The following is a 16016-nucleotide window of genomic DNA, read 5'->3' as shown; positions in this document are numbered from 1 at the left end:
ATGTAGGGTCCTAAGGTTCATAACGTTGGGTTGGCAACAAACATCCGTGCAAAGAGGTTGCTATGTATCAAACAGCTAGGCTTGAACAGCCGGCTATACCTCTCGCAGCATCTTCACTCCAGCGTCCGTATAGATAACTCCGCACCTGCAATACATTGATACCTCCTAATTAGAGACGCTGGGCTAAGAGCTACATAAGGTACCTACCTTACCTTATCTAAGGTAGGTACATGTATGTACATACTAGTCCGCACTGCAACCCAACACCGGTGGTCTGGCTGCACCGGTGCTGCACGAGTTGATGCGCGCCAGGGCCGAGCCGCCGACCTCGGCGCTTTGTTCACCCAAGAGCCGTCAATAGCAGCCGTGAAAATCAGCAAAACCCCAAGCGTTTCATCGTAGGTACTTTATGTACCTACGTACCTAGGTACCTGCCTACCTAAGGCAGGCGGCAGACAAAGTGAGAGACTTTCTCGACTTTCTTGTCACCCTGTCGATTCTCCAACGTGTAGGGAATCCCACCGAATTTTTACAAACGGGCAAAGGGCTCAACCCTCTCGTCTCGGTGAACTGAACAAGAACCGACAAGTCGTGCGGTATGAGAGCGACTGTGTGTGTCAACCTGTTACCTGTTAGAGACAAAGTCGCGGGGCGAACAGGTCAACGCGGGAGGGAACAGGACGTTGACATGATGTTACCCCAGCCTCGTTGACCGCAGTCGCAACCACGAGCGAACCGGTCCTGGCTTGGGGGTTCGATTTTGGATTTGTCTCAACCTGTCATGGGGGCTTGAGGGCGGCACACGAGACTTGTCAAGACTGCCGAAAGCGGGTTCGTCGGCTCCATTCCTTCCATTCCCCGTGACATGGCCTCCCGCCCTCCCCGCACTTGCGAGGCCTCGAGGGATGAGGAGGGATGAGGATGCGCCCGTCTAGGCGCAGAGGTGGGTAGTAAGTGCAAGTATGCGTGGTATTGTGGTTGTTGTTGATCATGCAGAGAGGGCTATGTCGGGGCTCGGTATCCAAGCCGAGCAGGCGCCAACTTGGTAGTCAGTCTGCTTTAGGTCAATACATGTACCCAAAGTCGGTTTTTCCCCCCCCGTCGTCCTCTCGTCGCTGGCTGCCGTTGGGGCGCTGCCGGGATCATGGTGCTGGAATCGAGGCCAGTTCAGTGCCTCCACTTAGGTACCTACCTAGGTACCTACATGTACCTACCTCCTAGGTACAGAAAGTCTGCATGTACCAGCAGTACCAGCACTGATGAGACCAGCTGTTATCGGGGGTAGATCATCACCGTACGGAGTCTGGTACATGCAAGCTGACCAGGCTTGTGACAGTGGCATGACTGGGGCGGTCTTGCTAGTCTCAATCGCAGCAGCCTGCCGCCCGCTCCGGCCGACGGATCGTGTTTTGAAGCCGGCCCCTGCAAAAGATCCCACCCAATTCGCCAACAAAAGCAATTCAATCAATCTTATCCGTTCCCTTCCATCCATCTGCTCCTCTGCCTTTCTTGCTGCCGCCAGAGTTGGAGAGTTGGCTCATCACCAGATCAACTCGGCCGGGTGGGCTTTGCAGAATATCGAGCGCCGTCCGTTTTCTTTTTTTTCTTCTTTTTTTTCCTTTTTTTTTTTTTTTCCTGCCGGCGCCTCCCATTTGTCCCCCCCCCTACCCTCCCCCCTTCTTTTTCCTCGTCTTTGTCCGCCCATCATGGCTGAGCTGGATACGCTCGACATCGTTGTCCTTGGGGCCCTCCTCCTCGGAACCTTGGCATACTTCACCAAGGGCACGCTATGGGGCGTCACCAAGGATCCCTATGCCAATGCTTTCGCTAATGCTAATGGCGCCAAGGCTGGGCGCTCCAGGAACATTGTCGAGAAGATGGACGAGTCTGGCAAGAACTGCGTGATATTTTATGGCTCTCAAACCGGAACCGCCGAAGACTACGCCTCCCGTCTCGCCAAGGAGGGCAAAAGCCGTTTCGGCCTCGGCACCATGGTGGCCGACCTGGAAGAGTACGACTACGACAACCTCGACACCATGTCTGGCGACAAGGTTGCCATGTTTGTCCTCGCCACGTACGGCGAGGGCGAACCCACCGACAACGCCGTCGAGTTTTACGAGTTCATCACCGGCGAAGGCGTCGCCTTCTCCGAGGGCAACGATCCGCCTCTCGGCAACTTGAACTACGTCGCCTTCGGGCTCGGCAACAACACGTACGAGCACTACAATTCCATGGTCCGCAACGTCGACAAGGCGCTCCGGAATCTCGGCGCCCATCGCATCGGCGAGGCGGGCGAGGGGGACGATGGCGCTGGCACCATGGAGGAGGACTTCTTGGCTTGGAAAGAGCCCATGTGGGCTGCCCTCGCGGACAAGATGGGCCTGGAGGAACGCGAGGCCGTCTACGATCCCGTCTTCTCCATTGTCGACCGCGATAACCTGACCCCCGAGTCGCCCGAGGTCTACCTGGGGGAGCCGAACAAGATGCACCTGGAAGATGCCGTCAAGGGCCCCTTCAACTCCCACAACCCTTATATCGCCCCCATCGCGGAATCCCGGGAGCTCTTTTCAGTCAAGGACCGAAACTGCATCCACATGGAAATCGACATTGATGGCTCCAACCTTTCATACCAGACCGGCGATCACGTTGCCATCTGGCCTACTAACCCTGGAGACGAAGTGGACCGATTCTTGGATATTATTGACCTCAAGGACAAGAGAGACAAGGTGATTGGCGTCAAGGCCCTGGAACCTACTGCCAAGGTTCCCTTCCCGACCCCGACTACCTACGACGTCATTGCCCGCTACCACCTCGAAATCTGCGCTCCTGTTTCTCGCCAGTTCGTGTCCACCTTGGCCGCATTCTCCCCCAACGACGAGGTCAAGGCCGAAATGACGCGGCTCGGAAACGACAAGGATTACTTTCACGACAAGACCGGACCTCACTATTACAACATTGCGCGATTCTTGGCGGCCGTCGGCAAGGGCGAGAAATGGTCAAACATACCCTTCTCCGTCTTCGTCGAGGGCTTGACCAAGCTGCAACCCCGCTACTACTCCATCTCCTCGTCCTCTCTCGTTCAGCCGAAGAAGATCTCCATCACCGCCGTCATCGAATCCCAGGTGATTCCTGCCAGGCAGGATCCTTTCCGCGGTGTAGCTACCAACTATCTCTTCGCCCTCAAGCAGAAGCAAAACGGAGACCCCAACCCATCTCCCTTTGGCCACACTTATGCGCTCAACGGACCTCGAAACAAGTTTGACGGAATTCACGTCCCGGTCCATGTTCGCCACTCAAACTTCAAGCTTCCGTCGGACCCTGCAAAGCCCGTCATTATGGTTGGACCCGGTACCGGCGTTGCTCCTTTCCGGGGTTTCATCCAGGAGAGAGCCAAGCAAGCTCAGGACGGAGCGACAGTTGGACGCACCATCCTATTCTTTGGCTGTCAAAGGCGCTCGGAGGACTTCTTGTACGAATCGGAATGGAAGGTAAGTGTCACGGACAAGGTGCACGAGTTCCGGCTCAGCCATGGAGCGTTGACAATTTTTTTTTCCTTTCTTTTCTGCAGGAATACAAGGAGGTCCTCGGTGATACGCTCGAGATTGTCACCGCCTTCTCCAGAGAAACCTCCAAGAAGGTGTATGTTCAGCATCGCCTCAAGGAGCGTTCCAAGGAGATTGGTGAGCTCCTGTCGCAGAAGGCGTACTTTTACGTCTGCGGTGATGCCGCCCACATGGCTCGCGAAGTCAACACCGTACTGGCCCAAATCATTGCCGAGTCACGCGGCGTGTCAGAGGCCAAGGGCGAGGAGATTGTGAAGAACATGAGAGCAGCGAACCAGTACCAGGTACGTCGGGGAAACAATGTCTTTTTTTGGGCCATTTCCGGCTCAATAGACATGACTGCTAATACTGCCAACTTGCAGGAGGATGTCTGGTCGTAGGAAAGAGTTTGCGGCACGAACGACGAACGCGGATTCGGTCAGGCATGGTCGTCGATGTGGGCTTAAAACAGAGGGTTGCCATCAACTCGATTCATATTTTTTTTTTTTTTTTTGGATGGGTAACCTACTGCATAGATATCGCATTAGATGATACAAAACATAGCGGGCTACCGGTTTGATGAGTTATCCCGGGAACTATATATCCTATATCTGGGTTAGAATGGCCCACACCGTCTTATGTACCCCGTAGCCGTCGCTGTGAACGTCAAGGCCGCTGTCCGCACCGGCAGACACGCTCTAGTTGGCATAAGTAACCGACGCTCGCGATGAAAATGTTACCAGATGCAAAAGGTAGGTCTGTGCTCGCTGCCTAGGAAGCACCTTACGCCCGTCGCAATCTGTCTAGACAGTACAAATAGCGAGTGACCGTAGTTGCCATGCAGGCATTTCTTCGAGGTTGCGCCGACTTGGCAAGGAGTAGCAAGCATCATGGCTTTATAAGTCTCCTCGGGAGAACAGGGCGCACAAGATGTATCGGGTCTCGCGGCCTATCTGGCTCGTCGAACAGTTTCCAAATGAAACGAGGGGGTGATTTGGAAAGACACTGAATAAGGTGACGATTGGAAAAATGAGCCTTGCGAGTCAGTCTTCACGAACCGTGCCAGCCAGCGATTTTTTTTTCTCCTTCTTCTTCTTTCGCCTTATCAGTGACGTGGAGTGCAGTGCAGTGCAGTACAATCTGGGCATGCGCCGAGGCCTTGGGACTTATGTCTTTGTTTTGTCTTTCTTTCTTTCTTTTTTATCCTTTATCCTTCATCGTTTTTATCTTTCTTCTTTTGTCCTTCTTTCAATGGCTTTCTATATCGAGGATTATACATCAAAATGGTCATGGATGCATCAAACGAAAAAAGGTTGCCGATATTTTTTCTTATTTCAGAGAGAACTTCTCGATGCCGGTACTCTGAAGTCTGGAGTCTGCAGCATTCTGCTTGATGCACCTGGTGGCGCCTCTGGCCCCACTCCTCTTGCGGAGCAACAAAGACCCGAGACTCGGCCGTTCCTTTTTCGGGACCTATGTAGTCTGGCCAGTGGCCACTTTCTCCCCTTTCTCCCCTTTCTCCCTAGCGTTAGATGACTGAATGGGGGCGCTTTAGTCGCTCTTATTATTGGTTCGACCTCGGGGAAACCACCCGCGAGGTCTTAGCTTCACCCGCACGTAATCCATGTAGGCGTCGACTGAAATCTTGCCGTAGCAAGCGAGATTTGTCTGCCCCAACTCTGCTGTTCAGTATCTTCAAACTCCACAAACGTAAGATGGCCTCACTTTGAACGGACGGTGGCCCGAGATAACACATTGTAACGGCAAAGCAAAAAAAAGATGGACCGTCAAAGCTCCTTTGGCCCAAATGTCTCAAAGAGCATTCAGCAGAATACCGTCACACATCATGAACAGTCTCGGCGACGTCGGGAACTTCTTGATGAGGCAAAGCAAAAGTTCTTGTTTTTTTTTTTTTTCTCGAGTCGCCTTTGAGCTAGAAACGCCCAGGTGCCTTCGGCTGGCAGCCAAGCAACCTCACCCAACTCCAACTGGTGTTTAGCCTCAAACATGCATGTGACCATCGGACTTTCGTGGAGCTGTAATTCGCGGACGTGCGAGGCTGCAAACACTTCTCGACTTTCCACCCAGAAAAAGACTGCATCTGATATTTGTTAGTGTTTATTTCTAATCGGGCTGGGAAAGCGCGCAAGGGGATACTTTGGTTTTGGATATTGTGCGGCAAGAATGGGTTAATGAATGCATTCTGAGGTCGCAGCTACAAGTGCTCAACCCCCAGGGCGGCCCCAGACCAAATGTCGTCTGTGTCTGAGTTGTGGTAAAAAGCAACTACGCAGACATGCAACTGTTGATTTGAGCCAGCGAACAGCTGGGACCTCGGTCTACTCTCCATGTAGCCCGGGTCGTCCCACCGTGGCCAGCTGCGAACTTCTTGAATCTTGAATTGCTCTGGCGTGTTGGTGACCAAGCGGCGCAGGCGAGCGATTTTTGCCTGAACCGTGAATTCTCGAGTTGGTATCATCTTGTTGTGTTGTTAAGCATCGTTACTTCGGGTTGCTTTGCTCTGATGCTCATGTCTTCAAGTTGGTACTGAATCTACGCTGGAGAGCCGAATCATCCACCTTGACTGTGTCGTATACCATAGTCCAGTTTCAAACGGAGAGGTCAAAGTCAATATCCACTTAGTTTCGGCGCACAGGACAAACGTGCCATCAATCCCTTGATTCACGAGGTCGGGAGACAGTAACCGACCAGACAACAACCAAACGCGAGAATCTAGCAGGAGCCCCAGGCCGGCTGCGCCGTCACCAGCTGTTCTGGTGGGACCAGACCAGACCAGACCAGACCAGACCAGACCAGACCAGACCAGACTGTTTGGCAACCGCCTCGCAGCTGCCGAATATACCTGGCTCTCGGTGGGCAGATTCGATTTCCCAACCGCCTGAAACATGAGATGGAAGTGGTTGCCGGCTGACTCTGGGTGACTGACAGTGGGAAACTCCATGTCGTCTAGGTTGCAGGTTGCTTGCTTGACTGTCGTCACTCCGCGGCGCAGTTGCTTTTGTCTTTTGCTTCCTTCTCGCGCCCCCTTCTTTCTGCGTTTCTTCCAGAAATCGTGCTCTTAAAACAGCCTATGGCAGGATCCTTTCTACCCGCCTACTCACATATGATCTATTCTGGCTTGCTCTGACGACATTGCGACTCCTTCCTCTCTATTCTAAACAAGCATCGCAATTACCCCAGCAGCAACTTATTTGCATTTTTAGGTAAGCACTGTCGCTTGTGCATCTCCCACCATCTCTGCTCTCCAACATCGCAACTATCCTCGCTCTTCCTCCTCTTCTTCCTCTTCTCCCTTCTCCTCCTCCTCCTCCTCTTCTCTCTTCACAGCATCAACAACATCAGGCCGACCGACGTTTCGGATCTTCTTCGTGGCAAACTATACCTCCTGAAGATTCATTTTGCTTGATGGCTTGTTCTATCCTACTGACTTCTTGCTTCATATCAGTGTCTTGGTAGCAAATTTGCCTTCAGCAGCCTCTGACTGGCTTAGACCATCACGTAGCTACACGAGCAAAGTCGATGTGAGTTCTCTTCTGTTTTGTTCCATCTATTCCATCCTCTTCACATTCCTTGGTTGTGTAACTAGCGGTTTGGCCATTCTGATCGGCCGCTTTACCTTTGATTACTTTTACGCATCGTCTTATTTTCCCCTCCGCCGACAAAAGGAACCTTGGTCGCGAGACTGTGACCGATATAACTGCGGGCCATGTCTTCCATGCTGACCTTCTATAGATTCTTCTTCACTAGATTTCAACTGTTTGAAGCTCACATCATCGTTGCCGCCTGATACTTCGCGCTTAGAAAGTACGTCGGATCCCATCTCACTTCTCCATGTTTCGATAGTCTGCAAGAATGTTCGCCTACACTGATTCTGTGCTACTCATTCGTTCACTTCCTGGTGGTGGATTAAACAAGCACTTGCCCTCCCTCCTGACGGCTCTTTTTCCCTACCCAGCATCAATACTAACCACCCGTCGTTTGAGCTGTAGGTTTAAGTCATACAAAGGAAACAGTTAAACGAAAATATGGACGCCGGAAGCAATATCGGGGCAGCATTTCTCCCCAACCCCACTGGACGGCACTTACATGGCCACGTTGCTGCGCACCCAGCGGTAGATTCCATGTTAAGTCAGTTTGCAGGACTTTCCTTGGGAGGGCTGGGGATTCCTAGCAACACCGGACCAATGCCCATGGGTGCTGGTCCCGCTTATGTCCTCGGACCAGACGGTCAATATGTTCTTGCTCCAATGAATCATCAACCTCTTGGCATGAACCATGGAAACGAGAACCCATATTCAGGCTTTGGAATTCCTGCCGGCACCTACGGTTCTCCATACGTTGGTCTTCCCATGCCTTTAATGCCTTACACCCCCGGAAGACCAAATGTTGCCCAGCCTCGGGTAGACCGTGGTCCTTCAGAGGTGCCAGGCCTGGAGAACCGCCGTGGATCTTATTCCACCACTGAATCGACTCCCGCCACTCCCTTCTATGGAACAGTTTCGCAGCGTGATGTTGGACCCCGGGTTGCGAGTCTCGATCGATCAGCTTACACCACCCCTTCTCCGCAGCAGTTGGGACTCCCAGCCCTTCAGACTGACATCACCAAGCCTGCCATTGCGGTTGTGCCGGATCGTACAATCGATGATTTTCTGAAGCAGGACCCTGCTGTCCCAAGGGCTGTCCCTGCGGTTTTCACACCACCGAGCCAGATGAAGAGTCTTGAACAAAGTCTCGAAAATCGAATTCCAGGAAACCGAAATGTCTACATTCGTGGACTTCATCCAACCACGGATGACGAACTTCTCTACAAATTTGCATCACGCTTCGGACCTGTCGAGACTTCCAAAGCTATTATCGACACCGGAACGGGAGCTTGCAAAGGGTCAGTTGACCAAGAGTTTATGAAGTTCATGTGAGACTAAGTCCCCACAGGTTCGGCTTCGCCAAGTTTTTCGATGTCCAGGACTCAGAAATGTGTATTCGTGGATTCCATCGGCTTGGCTACGAGGTTGGCTTTGCGAGAGTAAGTTGGATGCAAAAAGTTGGGGGTGAAGATGCACTGATTGATTATTCAGGAATCCTTTAATTCGCGGCTCAAGGCTGAGGGAGATGAAGGCTCTACGAACTTGTATATATCCAATTTGCCAAAGACCTTGACCGAAGTTGTGAGTTTTCCGAGGCCTGGAAACGCAGACGAGGAGACTAACTGCGGTTTTTTAGGAACTTGGTGCAATCTTCATGGGCTGCACTATTCTTTCAAGCAAAATTCTCCGCGACAGCATGGGAAACAGTCGCGGCGTTGGATTTGCTAGGTATGTAAGCTATTTACACGTGATAATCCGGGCCGCTAATCAACAGCAAATGCAGATTTGAAAGTCGAGAAATCTGCGATGAAATTATCAGAAAGTACAACGGTTTGGGTGTCGGTGAGGAGGGACTTCTGATGAACATTCGTTATGCCGATACACCGTCTCAGAAGGAGCTTAAACGAGTAACGGCTGAACGGCGACAATTTCGTACAAACGAATACAATATTGGGGCTTACGGTACACCCCTTGTGGGAATGAGCCCTACGCTTTATAATCAGCAGTCTCAGTGGCGTCGCGCCCTTCCGGTTTCTCGGAGGTGATCAGATTTGTTCCAAACTGATAGTTATGCTCTTGCTGACATGATCCCAGTGGACTTTCTGCTTCGTCAAACGAGGATGGCAATGCAATGAAGCACTCGGGGACCCGACGTGGATTATCCGAGTATGCTCTGTCGTGCGATGCGTTTGGTATGCTCTAACTCATGGTGTCAGGATCGCTACGACCGCGAATGTAAACGTGACAGCTCCTGCATCCATGTCTTCGGACAGTGATGAAAGTGTAACGGTTCACGCAGACGCAACTGCCGTCGTGGCCGTCACCAATGGGAAAAGATCACCTTCTCCAACTGGCACTCAACGAAATGAGAAGTAATTCTTAGGTTTCTTTTTTTTCTTTCCTCCTCTTGACTTTTTTTTGATCGTCAATATCTTTTGCTTGGCTTCTTGCTCATTTTATAGCCTGTCCGATGTTTCGTCATGTGGCCAGATGTTCTTACGTCTCACCTTTTCTTTGTCGTCTTGTTCCTGCTTTGTACGAATCTGCCAGTTGAGTTGTCAGCAGATATATCCTATAAAGGAGCATGTTATTGCTTTTGCCTTCCGGTGCACCGGTGCAAAAGAAAATTATCCGGCGATTTGTACGGATTGTACTTTAGATTCTCGAAGACTTGGGACTGTAAGTAGATGATAATGCGGCATTTCGCCAATGAAAACTATTGCATCTCTTACCATGACGGTGTTATTCAGTTTTCACGCAAAAGTCAACCGAGTGATGTTTTGTTTGATGATTACTTGGGAAATCTGTCGATATCTATCTTTATATGGCTAACTTTGACATACTCTGGTGAGGTGGTACCGTTTCCACCTTGGCGTTTGATACTTCTTCAGGCGCAGCGTCGTCAGCTTCCCCAGAAAAAGGTGTACTTGCAACAAGCCCGTCTTGACCTAGAAGGCTTTCGTATACTCGACTGTCGCCTTCCTCATCTCCACCTGAGTCCTGTTTCCCCAGGCTATCTAATTCATCAATTTCATCATCACCGTCACCATCGTCGTCGTCGTCGTCGTCGTCGTCGTCGTCGTCGTCGTCGTCGTCAGATTCGGCCTCATCATTTTCGGAGAAGCCAATAGTATCTCGCTTCTCGATTTGTTCCTTGATTGCAGCTTCCAAGTCCTTCAACATCTTTTTCGTAAATCCTGACGCTTCCACAGATGCATCCAGTCTTTTGAGGCCGCATTTGGCGAGCTTTTTCTTGGCTTCTTTGAAGAATGGTCCCGGAGTTGTGCTGGTGAAGTGAAATCGTCGCGAGAAGAATCGCTTTATGCATTCCACATCCCGGTCAAAATACATCTCGGCGTTTAAATGTTCCATAGATACCATTTGGGGGAAATCAATGACAACCGGCTCCAACTTGATGGACTCGACGCCATCGTCAGATGTGATTCTCTCCTCTTTAATGAGAATATTGAACTCGTTGAAATCGCCATGAATGAGGCCGTGGCTGGCAAAGCGGAGAATCAGCGCAATTAAATCGGCGTAGAGAGACGCTGGGTCAGGAACAGTGGCGATCTGTCTGAGAGGGAAAGCGTCCACCAAGGTCATGACAATGGTATGCCGTGACTGGGCCAAAGGAGACGGCACCGGGAAGCCCTCCTCATGAAGGGCTTTCATGAAGGCATATTCTTTCATGGCGGCCAGCCTTGAGAGGTACATCCAGGACCCGGAAGCACGGTTCTTGAGGTAATCGCGATTCGACTTGACGGTCCGGAATGAAATTCTCCCGAGTCTGTGGATCTTGAGCACTTTCTGAGTGCCCTTTTCGTCCGCCACTATCATGATGTCGCTTTCCTTGCCGACGCCGATTCTAGTGCCGACACTGTAAAGGTCCTTGCGAGTCGCATGTGTATGTAGCGCCAGGTAGTCGAGCCCTCCGTACGTCAGCCGATACCCGTCGTATTTCGCCTCCTTGACTCTGGCGATGAGGTCGACTTTGGCGAGAGCGGATATGCTTTTGTGGACGCTGCTGGCTCCGCCTCGCAGGCGGGCAATCTTCTCGATCAGAGCGGTCGGCACGAGCTCGTGGTTCCTGCTTCCCATTTCCACCTGCGGCTGTCAGCTTCGGGAGCGGCGACGAGGGCGCGGGGAGGAAGGAGTGCGTACTGCGGTGAGCACCCTCCAGTCTTCTGAGGCCAGGTGGCGCATCGCCCTCGTGTCCAGCTTCATCTTGGCAGGCTGTCGCAACGGAATAAGGCCTGGGTGATTTCCTCCGGAGGTCCAGAGTCTGAAAGGCTCGTGCAAAAGTCTGGGTCGTGGGAGAGGGAAGTGCTATGGCACCTTTTAGTGGGGGATCCAATAATCGACCATACGGACGGAGTACACGAAAAGAGGTACTGTTCGATGCGTTGGGCAGCAGATGAGGTTTTTCTCCCGGTACGCGAGTTTTTCCTTTCCGGATTAGTTAATTGAGGTACATACTACCTAATGCACTCTAACATAAGGTAGGGTACCTAGAGGAGGTAGGTGCCCCATCGCACGACAACCCCCATCTCGTGGTGACAGCCCGTGATTTCTTAGGATGACAATAACAACGTGTAAGACTATTACTGAATTTCGTTATAATTCGGATAGTCTTATACTGCAGACTAGTTTGGCTAAATGAAGCCCCTTTTTCATTGCATATTGGCCTCGTGCCCCATGGCAGCCAGATTTTCCCACCAGCGTACGGAGTATTCTGTACATGATTGTATTGACATGTCTCGAAGTCAGCTGCAGGTGGTGTCAGAGCAGGGCGACCGGCCCGTTCGTCTCGCCCCGTACGGCACCTATACACCAGTGCTATCTCATCCACGGGCAGCTAGGTACATAAGCTTCCCCCAAGCCACAGCAGAGCTAGAGAGTCTGGACCTCAAGTTGCTTGTTCCAAGTTGCTTCATGCGCCTAGCTAGCTACCCTCACCTCGCCTGCACCTCTGACAGCCAGCCATGTAACACTGACATCCTCCACCAGCCACACATCCAGACGTTACCTCCGTGTTCCCCCACGCCTCGTCATGGTCACCATCCGCCTTCACGGCTCATCGCTGACCAGTCTCCCCATCCTACGATCCATCCCCATCATGCAACCTCTCATTTAACCGCCCTACATCTTGTCCTTGGCTTTCCCCATCTGTCCCTTCCTCGCCAATTCTTAATTTTGCTTGCTTGCCCGTCATGGATGACACGGCGAGGACCGAATATCCCGCCATGCTGGTACGTCTTAACGCTGCTCAGTATCGCCTCCTCGCGCCACCTAGCCCAGCCCAGCAGTGGCCCAACGCATCTGCTCGAACCCGTCGTCGCGACCAAAGGCATTCCGTGATGCTGACTGGGACCTCCAAAAGGCTAGCTTGCAGCCTACCCAAGCTGCGCGCGTTCTCAACGACCGGGTGAAGCGCATCGACAAGCTGAATGTCGACATTGCCGACTGGCTTCAGGTATGAAGCCTCCAACGCCCTGCGACGAAGCATTGAGACTTGCGCCATCGCAGAAAAGCTCGCCATGGCTAACAGTGGGCTTATTCACGATTGGCTAGGAGCGTCATCGGATCGAGGAGCAATACGTGCAAGGTCTGCGGCGACTCGCGCAGAACCATAAAGGCCCCGATGTCCATTCCGAGCTTGGGTATGTCGCCGAAAAGATCGTGTCCCGCCAAACCAGCTGTCACCCGTGTGTTTCCAAAGCTGAAAAGTAGTGTGTAATATCAGTCTAATTCAGGGCCCATGGTCCCGCGTTGTTGCCGGTGTCGAGTCCATGGCCAAATCGCACCACATTCTTTCCGAGTCACTCGAAAAAGACGTCGAGCAGTCTCTACGTACCTATGCGCAACCAAGGCATTATCCCAGTGTCCATGAGCTTGCGAGAAATCTTACTACCCTCGCAAAATCTCTTGAAAAGCATAACAAGAAGGCCGACAAAGGCACTTCGCACATCGGGGAAACCCCATCGCAGCAATGGGAGCTGCAAGCTCCTCATATTTTCGAAGTTCTCCAAGCAGTTGACGAGTCCCGGATAGATCACTTGCGAGGTGTGCTCACACGGTACCAAACATATGAGGCGGAACAAGTTCAGCGAGCCCAAGAAATCACTGCCCGGACTCTGGCTGCCGTCATCGAAATCAACACCAAAGATGAGATTAATGATTTTGCGTCCAGGACGACAGCTGGGCTGCCTCCACCACCGACAAGGTCCTCCACGCGCCCATCGTCGACGGGGGGAAGACAGCCATCGATAGACCAAGGGTTGCCACTGCCAAATCCCAACACCACGCGCTCCACCCTGCCAACAAATATTCCACCTCCCACTGGGGGTTCTGCATCCCAGCTATCGCAAGAAGACGATTTCAACGAGCAGCTTCCCAAGGAGCAACCCAAAGGTAACCCTCGCTTGAAATCATCTTTCCCTTGTAATGTGCCTCGTCGTTGTTAATCTATCTTGGATAGAGTCTAAATTGCGACGACTCGGTACCCTCTTCGGGAGACGGCGACAAAGCGTCCATGCTGGGTTTGGATCGCTTTCACCCAGTAAACCGGGTGGCGCTACATTTGGTCGTCTTGGAAGCAGCCATGGCAGGAGCATCTCTCCGCACACGTCTTCGACCAATCTCCACGACGCTGGCCGTCTGTCTTCGTTGGCAGAAACCCCACGCCACCCAGCCAACGCTCAGGACGAGTTTACAAACGGAGAAAATCGCCAGCGCGAGGGCGTGAATGGGGTGCGCACGAAAGAGGGCGCGGGCGCTGAAGGCGCGAACGGAACTCGCTCGGCTGACTTGTTCGACACGCCTCCGCTCTCTGGACCACCTCCCTTCCAGCAGATTGAGAAACCCGGCGAGCCAGCCAGAGATTCTGAAGGATACACTATCCGAGCGCCCATGGATGATCCGATATCTCAAGCCCAGCGAGAAGCAGCGGGCGAAGAGGCAGATCAGCTCTTGAGACTAAACATTCAAAACCAACCCGTGGAGGAGGAGGATCCCGAAGCCAAGCAGGCCGCTCTGTCTAATGTTGCGAAATCGCTACAGATTGGTCCTGCGACTCGTCGAACAAGCGCTATTCGCGGTCGACGAGATGTTAGAAACACCATCTATGTACCGCCACCCGGGCTTTCACTCAGCTCAACAGACTCCTCCCTGCCTGCGATTTCAGCTTCCCCACCGTCGACGGGATCTTTTCTCACTCGCCCACCTGCCCTTAACGCGTTGGCCTCGGAAGCGAGTTTGGCGGGCACCTCTGACAGTCAGTCAGTGCGGTCGGGTCACTCTCTCCGAAGCCTTGTCCACGCCAAGCATCCAGCTGAGTTGAATGGTCCCGGGTTGCAGGGATCCATTATTGAGACCGTCTCTGCCGTCTTTGTAGATGGAACCCTCAAGAGGGCCAGCATTTCCGGAGAGATTGCGTTTGTGAACAATGACGCTGATGCGTCATCCAAGAAGAGTGCGTACCATGATTTCATTCGCTCTGTGATCCTTTCCCTTTTTTAATCCTTTCCTTTTTTTTTTTTTTTTTTTTTTTTTTTTTTTTGGGCTTGACTGACGCCGCAGCAGCGCATGAAACAATTCGGATAAACAACTTTCCTAAGCTAGAACGCATCGGACCAAATCGCATCTTTGTTCAAAATGCCTCCCTTGACCAACCCGACCAATACACCCTCGACCTTTCACATCTCTCCAGAACATCAATCGCTTTTTCATACAAGGTCTTTGCCGAGGAGGCCGATACTGCTCTTTTGGGGAAGCATTGCCCTATCCTGCTGAAGCCAGTCTGGAAACCGCAAGATGACAAGTTGGGCTTGCTCCTGCAGTACCAGCTGCATCCTGCGAGCAGTTTCCCCTGTCCGGTCGCTTTGCACAATGTGGTGCTCGTCGCCACGTACGACGGAAAGGCCAGCGGCGCTCAGACCAAACCCAGCGGCACACATCTGAAGGATAAGCACCTCATCTACTGGCGGCTGGGCGATGTCACTGTCACGAGCGATGTATCAAAAATTGTGTGCCGAGTGGTGGGAGCAGACGGGACGTGTCCCGCCCCGGGGCACGTAGAGGCTCGGTGGGAATACGCCGCCGCTGCGGGAGACCAAGTCGGCAGCGGCATCTCAATCTCAAGACCAGCTGATCGGAGCAAGGGCAAGGATCCCAGCGACGACGACCCATTCGCCGATGCCGGAGCGCCGGCCAGCCCAGGCCCGGCTTGGATAGATGTTCCAGCAGCACGGAAACTAGTAAGCGGGAACTACGAGGGCAGGTGAGCCTGTCTCGAGAGGGCTGCAACACCCGACGACTTGTCAAACCCGTGTACGCGCAAGTCTGGAGAGGAAGTGCATTTGGCTGCTTGGGGGGAAAAGCAGTTTGCGGTGTTAAAATCATTGGCGGTGAATCTATCCTTTCCATTTCCTTCTGACTTTTTCGCTCCTTTTCTCTCTCTCTCTCTCTCTCTCTCTCTTCTCTTCTTCCTCTTTGTTTTCCGCAACCCTCATTTTTTTTCCCTTTCATTTTGAGCGAAGGGAAAATGCATCCTCGTCTTTTCTTCTTCCCTTTGTTCTCCATCCCCCCCATCCCCCCCACCCCCCCTTTTTTTTTTAATGTGATATTAAAGGAAAATGCTTCCTCGCCTTTTTTATTTCCTTTTGTCGCAAAACACCCTTTATGTGATAGTAAGAAGAAAAAAAATTGTATCCTGTGAGTAACGTTAATCGACTAGAATGAGCATGGGGAGGTCGCAAGTTGGCCCAGGGGGATGCCGCATCAAATTACGCTGCGTCTGGGTGCCTGTTATGTGACGTTTCCGTTTCGTCATCAATCGTACAATCGCTTAAATAACAACGGAGAGGTCCAT

General features: G+C 52.2%; 5 protein-coding genes across 5 annotated transcripts; 4 read left to right on the top strand and 1 right to left on the bottom strand.

The window, feature by feature from the left end:
* Window positions 1-1706: 1706 nt before the first annotated feature.
* Window positions 1707-3943, top strand: UV8b_01505 (uncharacterized protein; the record flags this gene model as incomplete). The annotated part of the gene is made up of 3 exons (XM_043139003.1): window positions 1707-3488; window positions 3569-3847; window positions 3926-3943. The coding sequence occupies 3 exons, from the start codon at window positions 1707-1709 to the stop codon at window positions 3941-3943; spliced, it is 2079 nt and encodes a 692-aa protein (XP_042994937.1).
* A 1606-nt stretch (window positions 3944-5549) lies between these two features.
* Window positions 5550-7310, top strand: UV8b_01504 (uncharacterized protein; the record flags this gene model as incomplete). The annotated part of the gene is made up of 4 exons (XM_043139002.1): window positions 5550-5652; window positions 6631-6766; window positions 7009-7084; window positions 7296-7310. The coding sequence occupies 4 exons, from the start codon at window positions 5550-5552 to the stop codon at window positions 7308-7310; spliced, it is 330 nt and encodes a 109-aa protein (XP_042994936.1).
* A 278-nt stretch (window positions 7311-7588) lies between these two features.
* Window positions 7589-9523, top strand: UV8b_01503 (uncharacterized protein; the record flags this gene model as incomplete). The annotated part of the gene is made up of 7 exons (XM_043139001.1): window positions 7589-8445; window positions 8496-8586; window positions 8639-8728; window positions 8784-8875; window positions 8931-9188; window positions 9242-9313; window positions 9364-9523. The coding sequence occupies 7 exons, from the start codon at window positions 7589-7591 to the stop codon at window positions 9521-9523; spliced, it is 1620 nt and encodes a 539-aa protein (XP_042994935.1).
* A 444-nt stretch (window positions 9524-9967) lies between these two features.
* UV8b_01502 (uncharacterized protein) lies at window positions 9968-11371 on the bottom strand (the record flags this gene model as incomplete). The annotated part of the gene is made up of 2 exons (XM_043139000.1): window positions 9968-11251; window positions 11309-11371. 2 exons carry the CDS (start codon window positions 11369-11371, stop codon window positions 9968-9970), a joined length of 1347 nt encoding a protein of 448 aa, XP_042994934.1.
* A 986-nt stretch (window positions 11372-12357) lies between these two features.
* On the top strand, window positions 12358-15429 carry UV8b_01501 (uncharacterized protein; the record flags this gene model as incomplete). The annotated part of the gene is made up of 6 exons (XM_043138999.1): window positions 12358-12396; window positions 12528-12620; window positions 12719-12807; window positions 12891-13558; window positions 13626-14618; window positions 14729-15429. The coding sequence occupies 6 exons, from the start codon at window positions 12358-12360 to the stop codon at window positions 15427-15429; spliced, it is 2583 nt and encodes an 860-aa protein (XP_042994933.1).
* Between the last annotated feature and the right edge of the window lie 587 nt (window positions 15430-16016).

The sequence above is a fragment of the Ustilaginoidea virens genome, chromosome 1 (genome assembly GCF_000687475.1).
Source record: "Ustilaginoidea virens chromosome 1, complete sequence".
Lineage (NCBI taxonomy): Eukaryota > Fungi > Ascomycota > Sordariomycetes > Hypocreales > Clavicipitaceae > Ustilaginoidea > Ustilaginoidea virens.
Note: the sequence above shows the minus strand (reverse complement) of the source record. Positions and strands in the feature narration are given on the sequence as shown.